This window comes from Phacochoerus africanus, chromosome 16 (assembly GCF_016906955.1).
Source record: "Phacochoerus africanus isolate WHEZ1 chromosome 16, ROS_Pafr_v1, whole genome shotgun sequence".
Taxonomy (NCBI): Eukaryota; Metazoa; Chordata; class Mammalia; order Artiodactyla; family Suidae; genus Phacochoerus; species Phacochoerus africanus.
This window is the reverse complement of record NC_062559.1, coordinates 50657968-50670677: the sequence shown is the minus strand read 5'-3', so window position 1 is coordinate 50670677 and position 12710 is coordinate 50657968. Positions and strand designations below refer to the sequence as shown.

At 59.5% G+C, this 12710-nt stretch overlaps 1 protein-coding gene across 1 annotated transcript; it reads right to left on the bottom strand.

The window, feature by feature from the left end:
* Nucleotides 1–1887: 1887 nt before the first annotated feature.
* On the bottom strand, nt 1888–11242 carry DDX56 (DEAD-box helicase 56). Its single transcript, XM_047763481.1, has 14 exons — nt 11144–11242; nt 10892–11053; nt 9603–9763; nt 9165–9335; nt 8956–9046; nt 8120–8364; nt 7684–7809; nt 6979–7092; nt 6790–6884; nt 5716–5789; nt 5509–5598; nt 4284–4389; nt 2563–2636; nt 1888–2161 (listed from the first exon to the last, which is right to left on the bottom strand). Exons 1-14 carry the CDS (start codon nt 11201–11203, stop codon nt 2090–2092), a joined length of 1641 nt encoding a protein of 546 aa, XP_047619437.1. The 5' UTR covers nt 11204–11242; the 3' UTR covers nt 1888–2089.
* Nucleotides 11243–12710: the final 1468 nt, after the last annotated feature.

The following is a 12710-nucleotide window of genomic DNA, read 5'->3' as shown; positions in this document are numbered from 1 at the left end:
AGGCCAAGTTTATCTGTTGCTTGGTGAAGCTGAGTTTATGGCACGCTAACCCCACCTCTTAGCTGCCAGGCCCAGTCACTGATCCTGTACCAGCCTGTGTCCCAGGGCCCATCCAGTTGTTCCAGACATGCTTGTCAAGGGCAGAGGTTTTGGTGTCAGATAGACAAGTCCAGCTCCTGGGCCTGTTTCCCAGCCAGAAGTGGACAGCAGCGCCTGCACCCAGGGCTGTGTGGGGACTGAGTGGGACATGTGGGTCCCTCTGCACATCCAGGACGTGGGGACACACTGATCTCTAACCCACGCAGCTCAGATTCCACTGCCAGGGCCCATCCCGGCTCAGGGAAGGTTACATATACACAGCTCAGCTCCCAGTGCCTGGTGGGGGCACCTGCCCTGTGTTGGGAGAGCACAGGCAGCATCCCTACCCCTCTGTGGGGGTGACAGCCGGGCCGGCCCGAGACACTGGAGCAAGCCTGTGACGATGTCCGAGTCCTGCCCAGCCTTCCCCTGCCCTGTGACCTGATGCCAGCTACGTTCTCTGAGCCTCGGCCCCCTGCCAAGAAATCGGCATGGCCTTATGTCAGTACAATGCTCAGCACAGGTCTCAGCACTCGGTCCCCAGCTCTGTCCCCAGGGGAGGACACAGCCCGAAGTCCTCTTTGACAAGGGACACCACTGGGGAAACACAGGGCGCCCACTCTGTGGCATCAGGGCTGATTCTGGATAGAAGCGCGTTGGCCAGGATGCCCGGGGGCGGTGACAGGGTCAGAGGGACAAGGAGGCTACAGCAAGAGGCTGGCACACCACCTTAGAACAGGCGGCCTCCCAGCGTCCAGGGCTCTCAGGTCCCCAGAGCCAGGTCTCAGCTCCTCGTCCTCCTGGCAGAAGGTCTGACAGGAACTGAAGCCAGCCGCCAGGCAGGGGAGCGGGGAGCTCTCCGCGCCGGCTCCTTCCACAGCCCAGCGCTGTGCATGCTGCCCCGATGCGGTGCAGGGCCCACAGGCGCCCACGCAGTTGCCATCTGCGCAGCTCTGATGCCCCGAGGCACAGCCCGGGGATCCTGGCGGCGTCATGCTCTCACCCTCGCTGCTGATCCCACCTGAGCGCCAAGCCCCTGGCTCCCTGACACCCTCGGAGCAGGGGCAGGAAACGCAGGCGACCCGCCCGCCACCTGACACCCAAGCCAGGGTCCGGCCACACCCTAACGACCCCGGGCCCTCCCGCCCTAGGGACCAGGACCTGGGGTGCCGACCCCACCGCCTATCTTTCTTCCTGAGGGAAACATGGCGCACTCCTGACCTTCTCCCCAGCTCCCCCACCCGCACCCCAGGTACCCTCACCGCCCGGCCTGGCGAGGCCTGCTAAGCAGGTGATGGTGACACTGTGATTCACGGGCACAGTCAAGGGCACTGAGTCATCAGTGTCCCCCTCCTGCAGACAGCCCCCTCCTCCTGCGGGCTGGGACCCTCTCCCATCAGCCTGGCAGCTGAACGGAGGGCAAAGAACAGGGCAGGGGCATGTCACGCTGTCGCCAGGGCATCACAGCACACACAGGTGCACCGAGCAGCCTGAGGGAGGGCAAGGCCGACCTGCCAGCACCCCGCCCCGTAGGTCTCATCAGGAGACCCCGCCTTCCCCGCTGATGAACTCGTTTCCAGGCCTCAGGGAAGGGAGGTGGTCAGCGCAGCCCCAGACAGAAGGCCACGGAGCAGCCAGGCCAGGGACCCAGGCCAGGGCTAAGAGGCACCAGGTCGCAGCACTGCACGGCTGACCCCTTCTGACCAAGGAGGCACTGTGCAGAACAGGCAGAAAGCCAGACACGGCTTCCAGGAAGCAGTTTCAGACTCCCACGGTTTCCAGGGATGGTCCCTTCCTCCAGGCAGGAGGTACAAACCAGGGCAGCTAGAACCTTTATTCTGTTAAAGGCAAGGTGCCATCAGGCCAGGATGTGGGAGGCCACAGTTCTGCCTGCCCCGAATGCAGTCCGCCCAGGTTGGGAGTCAAGCGCCCTCCAGGCTCGGGAACCTGCTCCACCCTGTCCTCAGCCCCGGGAGAGGCCCGAGACGGTAGCTGAGGCCACCCAACCACCTCAGGAGGGCTCGGCTCTGCGTTTCTCTCCTCGATGCTTGAAGCTGCGCAGTGGGTTCTGGGTCTTCGCCTTCTGCGGGGGGAAGGGGTAGCTTAGCTGGGGGGCCGGTCCATCCACACAAGACAAGACAGACTCGGATGAGCAGGTGGTGCTGCCACCTGGCACATCCTACAGGCCCCACGCCAAGGACAGACGCTGCTTCGGGCGCTGCAGAGGCCCATCTTCCTCCTCCTGCAGCCTGGAGGGTCAGGAGGGCAGTAGAGACGGGCCAGCAGGTCCTCCTTTGCTCCTGAAGCTGCCCATGGGTGGCCAAGGGAGACCCTCAGGCCCCACGACTCTGATCTGTGGCCAGGAGCTGGGGGCCGGTTCTTGGGACCTCACTACTCCCTCCCGGGGGCAAGCACACCCTGGTGACAATGGAATGAGGTGGGAAGAGAGCCCTGCAGCCATTGCCAAGGCCCCCGGAGACATACCTTGGCCTTCTTAGCGGACAGGGGCTTCTTCCGCTTCTTGTGTGGGCGGACGACACCGCGAAGAGCAGGAGGAACTGGAAGAGACGTTGGGCTCAGCTTTCGGCCTGGTCCCCCTACCCCTCAGCCTGCCTGTGGCAAAGCCCACCAGCGCCACCCTGCGGCGGCCCCCAGCGCACGCTCCCACTCCGACCTCGTGCTCAGCACTCCAGTCCTCGCTCAAAACACCTAAGGACACACAGCTGGCCCCAGGGGTGGGATTATGGGGACGTCAGTTGTCTATTTTAATTTCTTTTTAAGTCTTTTTGCCTTTTCTAGGGCTGCTCCCGTGGCATATGGAGGTTCTCAGGCTAGGGGTCAAATCGGAGCTGTAGCCGCTGGCCTACATCACAGCCACAGCAATGCCAGATCCGAGCTGCGTCTGGGACCCACACCATAGCTCATGGCAATGCCAGATCCTTAACCCACTGAGCAAGGCCAGGGATTGAACCTGAAACCTCATGGTTCCTAGTCGGATTCGTTAGCCACTGAGCCACGACGGGAACTCTAGGACGTCAGTTGTCTATAACACTTCTCTACAGGGCTTAAATCTGTCACAATAAGTGTGTAACAGGAGAAAGAAAGTAACATTCAAGAAAGAAAATGCTGCTAAAAAAGGTCTACATGTAATTTCTTCCTCTGCAGCCCCTCCCCCTACCCTTTCTCCGCTTGCTGGGCGCCACCATCACTGCTTATGACCTGCACAGGGCCCCTGGCCTCTGCCCCCTCACCCACCCGGCACAGGGTCCCATCCGGCCAGGCCGAGGTCCTGACAGGCCTCCCAGCACCACACCAACGGACCCTCCCACCTCACCTTGACCCCTTCAGGCCTTCCGGCCACTCGCTCTTGGCAACGACTTTGCTCCCAGGGAGATGGAGGTCCCTCCCACCCCCCTTCCCCGTCTCCCTCCTCAGACCTGGACCCTCGCGGCGGTGCAGCTGTCCCCTCCAGCTCACTGTCCTGGGGGAAACTGGCGCCCCCGCCAAGCCCTCTGGCATTTTCCTATCTCTTCGGGATCCCTCCCTTCCGCTTACTCAGGCCTCTCCTGCCACACCTGCCAGCTATGCCAGCCCAAGGCGATGCGGGGAAGGAGGCTGGCACTCACCACCTTTCTCCCTTAACCCACTTTCAGCATCTTCAGCATCAAAGTCACAGGCGTCGCACAAGGGACATGGATACCCAGGTGTAAAGCGGGCCAGGCTCCTGAACACCCCAGTTGGCTTTGGCCTCGTCCACACCACAGAAACCATCCTCCGGGCCATTCTTGACCCCACAGCTGCAACCAGGACATCCCATGCCCACAAGGCTCAGGCAGGCCCGCTCTCTAGCCCCATGGCCAGCTGTCCTAGAGACGCCAGCCACCCCACCTCAGCGTGGCCTGGTCACAGCCCGTGTCTCCTCCAGCATGAGCAGCACTGCCTCCCCCGTGTGACCCCCACACACACACACACCGTCCACACAGGCAGCTGCTTGGCCAGGGACTGGCTCTCTTCCATCGGGCTGGACTCTGGGGCGAGACCCCCTGGCCTCCAGTGCTGGGTCTGCCGCCCCGCGAGGCCCGGGCCTCCATACGTGCCCAGGTTTCCTGTCTCCTAGTTTAAGCAAGTGCATGCCGCCTCGTCCCCGTGGTCCTGTCTGGTGACAGCCAAGGAACAAAAGCCACCCTGCCCCAGGCGCTGCTCACCCAGGTAGTCGGGGACGTTGCCCAGGTGAGGCTTCACCACGGCCGGGTGCAGGGGCAGGTCGTGCCGCAGCAGCTGGAGGTCCCGCGGGTTGTCCTCGAAGTACGTCTGCAGGGGGAGAAGCGGGCCCTGCACAGTCAGTGTCCTCATGTGGCTTCCCAGGGCAGTTTGGCTTTTCGGTTTGTTTGTTTTTCTGTTAGGGCCGTTCCTGCAGCACATGGAAGTTCCAGGCTGGGAGTTCAATTGGAGCTGCATCTGTGACCTACACCACAGCTCACGGCAACGCCAGATCCCCAACCCGCTGAGCGAGGCTAGGGACTGAACCCGCGTCCTCAGGGATACTAGTCGGGTCTATAACCCACCGAGCCACACACAACAGGAACTGCTCACAGGGCAGTGTTTGACCGGGTGGCTGAGCTTTCCTGCCACTGCCTTCATCTGGGGTCAGCCAGGCCCCTCCCAGGGTGGATCCCGTTCTGGTTTCCCTGCAGGTGCCCAGTGCACGTTTGAGGGGGTGAGTCCTGGTCCCGCTGCCCTTGCTGTGAGGGGGACAGGAGCAGGCCGCACCCTCCTCCCTGGGTGTCCACCCCATGGGCCACTCTGCACTGACACACAACAGCCGCGTCTCCTTTTTCATGTAACACGCGCTGCACGGATGCACCCCCCTGGGGTTCGCCACGTTCCTGGGGCAGACGCGCAGGCGTTTCCGCCTTTGGAATCACAAGGAACACGCGCGTGAGCCATCATGCACCTCAGAAGTGCACCAAGAGAAAAAACACCGGGAGTTCCCGTCGTGGCGCAGCAGAAACGAATCCGACTAGGAATCGTGAAGTTGAGGGTCCGATCCCTGGCCTCCTCAGTGGGTTAAGGATCCAGTGTTGCCGTGAGCTGTGGTGTAGGTCACAGGGGCAGCTCTGATCTGGCGTTGCTGTGGCTTTGGTGTGGGCCAGTAGCAACAGCTCCGATTAAATCGACCCCTGGCCTGGGAACCTCTATGTGCCGCGGGTGTGGCCCTAAAAAGACAAAAGACAAAAAAAAGAAAAGAAAGAGAATAAACTCTGACCGCGGCCGCTGTCCACCTCCTAGCCGGACAGCTGGCTTCCTGCACCTGCTCCTGGCTGTCCTCCCCGCCCGGCTGTTGAAGGCAGAGCTCGCCACCCAGGTCACACTCAGCGTGGCCGGCCTCTAGGAAGGGCACTGCGCTCCCGCCCTCCCCACGGCCCTCACCTTGAGCTTCTCTGAGTGCAGCAGCTCCTCCTTGATCTCCTTCAGCCGCGCCTCGCGGATGGCTTGTTTGGTCACAGAGCGCATGGCGTCCTGGGGGCAGACGGCGAGGGTCAAGCACCCGCTCTGGCCTGGGTGCTCAGCGGCAAAGGCCTGACCCCGGGTCCAGGAGGAGCCGCAGGTCTCCCGTCCCCGTGGCGCCCCACTCACCCTGCAGCGGTAGCGGAAGCCCTCGATCTCCTCCATGCGGAACTGGTAGGGAAGCAGGGCGGGCGCCCCGTTCTCTGCGGAGAAGGCGGCACTGAGGGCCCCTTGGCTGAGGCTTAGGTGGGGTCTACGCCCGGTGCCTCCTGGGCCCACCGCCCAGGTGAAGCAGCCAGGGGCCCAGCGCTCCTGCCCCGCAATGCACATGAGCAGCTGAAAACCTGGGTCTCGTGGACAGCGGTGGGCGATCCGCTGGGCTGTGGCTGGGGCAGCTTGGTGTCCCCAAGTCCTGGATTCCTGTCACAGCTCTCGGAGGACCTGTCCACTCGCCCACTTTCCTCCTCTGAGGCCACTGTGGCCTCGAGGTACCCGGGACGACATCTGCGGGGCAGTGAGGAGCACCAGCCCCTCGCAGACTCGGGTACTGGTCTAGGCACCGTCATGGCAACACACCGGGTCACTCAATGTGCACAACAAGCAGCGATGGGGTCATCACCCGTTTCAAGTAAGGAAACCAGGGCACACAGACGTGAAGCCTAGAGTTGTCCCCTCACTGCCCTGCCAGGCAGTGCCCCGTGCCCCCTTCCGCATGAGCCTAGAGATTGCAGGCTACACAGGGAACACATGCTTTCACACCCACCTGGCGTGCAGGAGTGGGGCCCCAGGGGGAGCCCTGCCTGGACCCTCCGCCCACATCCTCCTGGCGGAGCAGGCCTGCACCCCCCACTGTCCTCTTCTCGCAGCTGCAATGCAGCCTGGCTGTCCCACGACAGCATAAGCTCCTGAAGGCGCCGGGCAGAAGCCCTCCCTTGGCCCTTCTGCCCCATGAGAGAGAGAGTAAATGTGACTTTGGCCGACTACCTGACAGCTCCGGGCCTCAGCTGGCTTGGCTGTGACAAGGGACAGTGCCTGCCAGCCAGGGCAGGACAGGGACAGGCGGGGGGACATGGTGCCCAGCGGTGCTCAGCATGCAGGTGGCTGCTGCTTGTGTTAAGTGTCCCCGCTGCCATCACCTCCACTGCATCTAAGCGCCAGAGCCGCGCCTGGCCCTGGCCCGGCCACTGAGAGCTGGGCTCTTACCTCCGCTGAGAAGCTCCTCGATCCTGCCCAGGTGGGACTGCTCTGTGGGCAGCACGAAGGTCAAGACTATGCCTGGGTTGTTGGCACGTGCCGTCCTGCAAGGGGAGACGGGCCAGCCGATGTCTCCAGCTGCGCATGTGGCCGCGTGCCCGCAGCCCAGGTGCCCAGTCCTACCTGCCCCAGTCCTACCTGCCAGCGCGGTGTATATAGGCCTCGGGGGTCGGGGGGAGATCAAAGTTGAGCACAGCACACACGTGGTGGAAGTCTATGCCACGGGCCACGCCTGCTTCCGGATCAGAGGCCCTGCAGGAAATCATCCCCACCTCAGACTGACCTCCCCTCTTCCAAGGTGACGCCCTCATGTTTAGTTCATCCGCAAGGTCTCTAAACAAAGCCTTGTGTGGAACTACCCGGCCCTGGTACGTACAAGCCTCTTAAACATGGAAAGCCTTCCAGGGGCCAGGATGGTGCGGGCAGCCCCGCCTTGCCCTGACCTCAGCTCGGGGGCAACAGCAGAACCCACTGGCCACAGGGCACTCTGAGAACCACTCCTGGCCAGACAACCTGTCAGGCAGATGGAGACGGGGCTACCCTCTCCCCCTAAGAAATATTCTCCTGCAAGTCACAGGGGCACGCCCGATGCAGGTGGGCCACCTCCCCTCACAGACGGCACGCCACCCGACCAAGTTGTCCTGCTCTTCATGCTGCTCATGGAACACATGACCGCATGCCCTTCACTCCCCTTCTCCAGACCAAGGCGGCCAAGGGCCCCGCAGGCATGGCAAGCTCTGGGGGCCCAGCTTGCTGCCCCTGCACCCTAGTTTCAGAGTCTTCTGAAAGGCGGAAAGACATGTCTCCCTGAGGAGGGCTGGGAGGGGGGAAACGTGGACTCGCCTGTCTCCCTTGGGTCCTTTGCCCCGCTGCTTGCCCTTCCCCTTGACCGGAGGCCCCAGGACTTCAGCATCTGTGGCTATGACGCAGTCATAGAGGCCTTGGTTGAACTGGGAGATGATGTGGCACCTGTGGTCCAAGAGCAGATGGCAAGTCAGCCCCAAGGGCAAGCGGGGAGCCCCGTCCCATCCCCTGCTCGGTCGTAACCATCACTCTTCCAAAGCCTTCCCTCCTCAACGCTTCCCGTGCTCAATCCATGCACCTCAACCTCCTCAGGGAAGATGGAATTACAAGAGGGACCACAGGGTGGTGAGAAACAAAGTCAGCAAAACTCAGCCAAGCCCACAGCCCAGCCTCGACCAAGCGCTTGAGACACCGGAAGAGCAGCTGTGTCACCTCTGTTCCACCCCATCTGCGACCAAGACACGGGGTGGCGCACCTGGAGCGCAGTGGGAGCTCTCCGTTGAGCACGCAGGCGGGGATGCTGAACTGCTCCAGGAAGAGGCGCAGCCGGTAGCTCCGCTCCAGAGTGTTGACGAAGAGCAGAGACTTTCCCCGAATCAAGGACAGCTTGAGCAGGGCGTACAGCAGCAGAAATTTGTCTTCCTCGGTCTCACAGACCACCTGAAACTGCTGCAGCTGGTCTGGCCCTGGCAGCTGGGACTCCTGTAACTTGAGGGTAACCTAGGGGAGGACAGGCCTGTGGTCAGGAAAGAAAAGAAGACAGAAATGCTACTGCAAGCCGCTGGCTGGCCAACCACGGTGCAAACGCGTTAGTGCAGGGCAATCCGGATGCCCCTAGACTGCGTCATCTATAAGCGCAAAGCACACCAACTGTTGTAGGGCCGGCGGTGGACATGAAACTACACACAGAGCGTTTGGGGCACAGAACCCAGAAAAACACGAAATAAATGGCTGCAGGGAGGAGAGACCCTCTGAACAGCAACCCTTCTAAAGAGTAACGTTCACATATGGTGAGAGCTTTGGCCTGCGAACTTTGGCACTGCTGTTCCAAGCAGCCTTTCTGCCCCTTGGGGGTCACTGCTTGGGCCTTTGGGCAAAGATGGTTTGAACCCCCCACCAGGGGACATCTGGAACTGCAGAGCGACTTTAGATTGCAGAGTGACGGGGGTGGTCAATGACTATCGGCTTCTAGGGCCTCAGAACCAGGAATGCCAAACCCATAACTTCCCACCCAAAAAAACCAAAGCGTTCTTTTGAGACGGGAGAAGGGCGTATCACCTCACTGACACAAGGCTTCCACAGGGCCCTTACCGGGTTATGCAGCACCAGCTCCTTGAGTGCCTGTACGTCCTCGTTAAACGTGGCGGACATCAGAAAAGCCTGGTAAATCCGGGGCAAGTGGCTAAAATGAAACAGAGCCCCATCAGACTCCAGCTCCAAAGGCCTCTACTTGGGGCAGCTGAACTGGCTGGCCCCCTCGCTCCAGGTCCTAGTATCTGTTCACAACCCCTCTTCCTTACCAGAGAAGACTCTTGAGTTCTTCCTCAAAGCCAAAGGAGAAAAGAAGATCAGCCTCATCCACCACCAGCAGCTCCAGGGAGTCGCGCAGTTTTAAGTTGTCTTGCTGCAAGTGGTTTAATATCCGAGATGGGGTCCCCACCACTATATCAGGCTTCTCCATCAGCACAGCTCTGCAGGTGGGCAACACCTCAGTATCGGGAAGAGGGTAGCAGCTGGGACCTCACCACACATTAGCCTTTTTTTGGCGGGGAGCAGGGAGCGGCACTCCCAGGCCAGAGACTGAACCTGCGCCACAGCAGCAACACGAGCCACTGTGGTGACAATGCTGGATCCTTAACCTGCTGCACCACAAGGGAACTCCTAGCCCTCTTTCTTGCTGCACACAAACCCAGTCCCACATCTCAGGGCAGATTCACTCCCCCTCGGCTTTCACTCACCTCTGAGAAGCTGAGTCTTCAGCCGCTGAGACGTTGGCCACCCGGATATCTCGAGCACAATAGGCAGCCAGCTGCTGAATCATGGACTGGGCCTGCCGAGCCAGTTCCTTGGTCGGCACAAGGACAAGGCCTCTCACAGCCTGCTCGACCGCAGGGCCTATCTGCGAAAGAAGAATTCAAGGCTTCAGTCAGCTCGTGTCACCATGGCAACTGGAAGCTTTTCCTCTACCTCCTCCAGGCAATTTGACACAACTGCTATGACTTCAACACAACAATCAATTTTTTTTTTTTTTTTGCCATTTCTTGGGCTGCTCCCTCGGCATATGGAGGTTCCCAGGTTAGGGGTCTAATCGGAGCTGTAGCCACCGGCCTACGCCAGAGCCACAGCAACACGGGATCCGAGCCGCGTCTGCAACCTACACCACAGCTCACGGCAACACTGGATCGTTAACCCACTGAGCGAGGGCAGGGATCGAACCCGCAACCTCATGGTTCCTAGTCGGATTCGTTAACCACTGCGCCACAACGGGAACTCCAACACAACAATCTAGTTGTGTTCTTTTTTTTTTTTGTCTTTTTAGAGCCACATCTGTGGCTTATGGAAATTCCCAGGCTAGAGATCCGACAGAAGCTATACAGCTGCCAGCCGCAGCCGCAGCCTCGGCAACACCAGATCCCAGCTGTGTCTGTGACCTACTCCACAGCTCATGGCAACGATGGATCCTTAACCCACTGAGTGAGGCCTGAGGTAGAATCCACTTTCTCATGGATATTAGGTTTGTTACCGCTGAGCCACAACAGGAACTCCCTAGTTGTCTTCTGACCAACCCCCCACTTGCTTCTAGGCACTTCAGAATGTAGACCAGAGGACTCTTCTCCTAGACACTCCCCACAAAAAGGATAACTCTTTTTACAGCTACAAAGTTACTCAAAATGTATCAGTTAGTAAACCAGAGTTTCACAATAATCTATAAGTAGGAAGGGAAGATGTGCCCCCTTTTAAAGTAGGAAAAAGAGAAACCCCATTTACTCAGGATTGTACAAAGAATGGTGGTCAGAGGGCCTTGACTAGAACCCAAGTAACCTGAATTCCACCCCAGAGCGTTTACAGCAAGAGCACCAGTTTCTTTCAGACCAACCTTCACGTGTAAGAGGCCATAAGGAAACCCGGTACTTGGGAAAGACTTCGGTGGGTGGCGATGGGGGACACAGTTTTCCAAGGGGGCACAACGGAACTCAAACGCCTGCATTTCCCTTCCCGGCCTTTAAAGGCCCCTCCCCCGACTCACCGCCTTCCTGTGGAGCAGCAGCTGCAGCATCGGAATGGCATAAGCAGCGGTCTTCCCTGACCCCGTGCGGGCCCGAGCCAGGAGGTCCTTCCCCTCAAGGGCCAAAGGAATGGCTTTTTCCTGGATCAGCGTGGGTCGCGACCAGCCCAGGTCGGTAACGGCCTAGGAGAGACAAGGGACGGCTCAGGCGGCGCGCTGCCCTGCTGCCACCTCCCCTCCACCTCGGACCGGCTCCTCGGCCCTCCCCAGTACCTGTAGGAGCCGGGGGTCTAGGCCCATGTGTTCAAAACCCAATAGCTCTGGATCCTCCATGCTGCTGCTCTGTAGTGACAGCGCGCATGCGCGACAGGAAGTGCACACGGGGCCGCGTAGGCGGGTCACAGCAGCAGCCAATCATCTTAAAGGATACGTCACCTCCCGGAAGTATCGGAGCCCCGGCTTCCGATGTTCTGACAGAGGACCGCTGCCGAGGCGGTGCGCAGAGCCCGGTGTCTCCGGGCAGAGGGGACGGGCGAGGGGCCAGGGTCGGCTGGGAGCTGTCTGGTCCTCGCTGGTCCGCTGACACTGCCTCCTAAAGGCGTGCTGCGCTAGGATTGCCTGCGGCGGGGGCGGGGCTGCGTGGAGGCGGGTGAGATTCCCTTCTGTGCCCGCTTCCGCCGACCCACAACCAGCAAGGTTGTCCCCCGGTTACATGCTTAGGGCTTTCCCTTCACCTCGAGGTTGGTTTTAACAGCCTCACCCTAGTATTTATTCAGCGTTAGTTATACTTGCATTGACAAATACATCAGTGTTTAGCGTGCTCGCCTGTGTTCTATTTAAGAACAGGCGTGCGGCGGGTGGTAGCTCACCACGTACGAGAAACACTGGTGAGTCCCGCGCCCTTTCTTATGCATCTGGGGAATCTGTCGGATTTATGTGTAAGCACTAATTTCTCTGCCACTTACGGTGCTCAGGAAAAGTGCACCAACATATGTTTTACAGGGCTGTTTGGCTGTAGCACTGCGGGGAACTTGGGAATCTGAACCGGGGCAACAGCTTTGAGTAGAAAGACACTTGGTGTACCAACACATGATAGAGGCAACCGAGGCTGGCTAAGATTCAGGGTCACAAGCAGTCCAAAGGACAGGCTAGAGCAATTGGACTGTAGAAGAATGATGTTTGGGAGAAGGAGACGAGGAAGGTAGGTTGGTCTGGGGTTCCCAAACCTGGCTGCCCCAATGTTGCCTGCACAGCTTGATTAAAAATAAGGATTCGGAGTTCCCGTAGTGGCGCAGTGGTTAACAAATCCGACTAGGAACCATGAGGTTGAGGGTTTGGTCCCTGCCCTTGCTCAGCGGGTTAACGATCCGGCATTGCCGTGAGCTGTGGTGTAGGTTGCAGACGTGGCTCGGATCCTGCGTTGCTGTGGCTCTGGCATAGGCTGGTGGCTACAGCTCCGATTAGACCCCTAGCCTGGGAACCTCCATATGCCGAGGGAGCGGCCCAAGAAATGGCAAAAGGCAAAAAAATAAAATAAAATAAAATAAAAATAAGGATTCTCAGAGTTCCCATCATGGCTCAGTGGTTAACGAATCTGACTAGGAACCATGAGGTTGCGAGTTTGATCCCTGGCCTTGCTCAGTAGGTTAAGGATCTGGCATTGCCGTGAGCTGTGGCGTAGGTGGGCAGCTACAGCTCCAATTCGACCCCTAGCCTGGGAACCTCCATATGCCGCAGGTGCAGCTCTAAAAAGACGAAAGACAAAATAAATACATACATACATACGTAAAAATAAGGATTCTTGGTCCCCACCAATTGCTGCTGTTAACAAATTCCCATA

Coding starts and splice junctions, on each gene's coding strand:
- DDX56 (XM_047763481.1), bottom strand. CDS start 11,203: ATGGAGGATCCAGAGCTATTGGGTTTTGAACACATGGGCCTAGACCCC. Junction 9,764..10,891: donor TGCTGCTCCACAGGAAGGCG/GTGAGTCGGGGG, acceptor CTTCTTTCGCAG/ATAGGCCCTGCGGTCGAGCA. Junction 5,599..5,715: donor GCTTCCGCTACCGCTGCAGG/GTGAGTGGGGCG, acceptor GTCTGCCCCCAG/GACGCCATGCGCTCTGTGAC.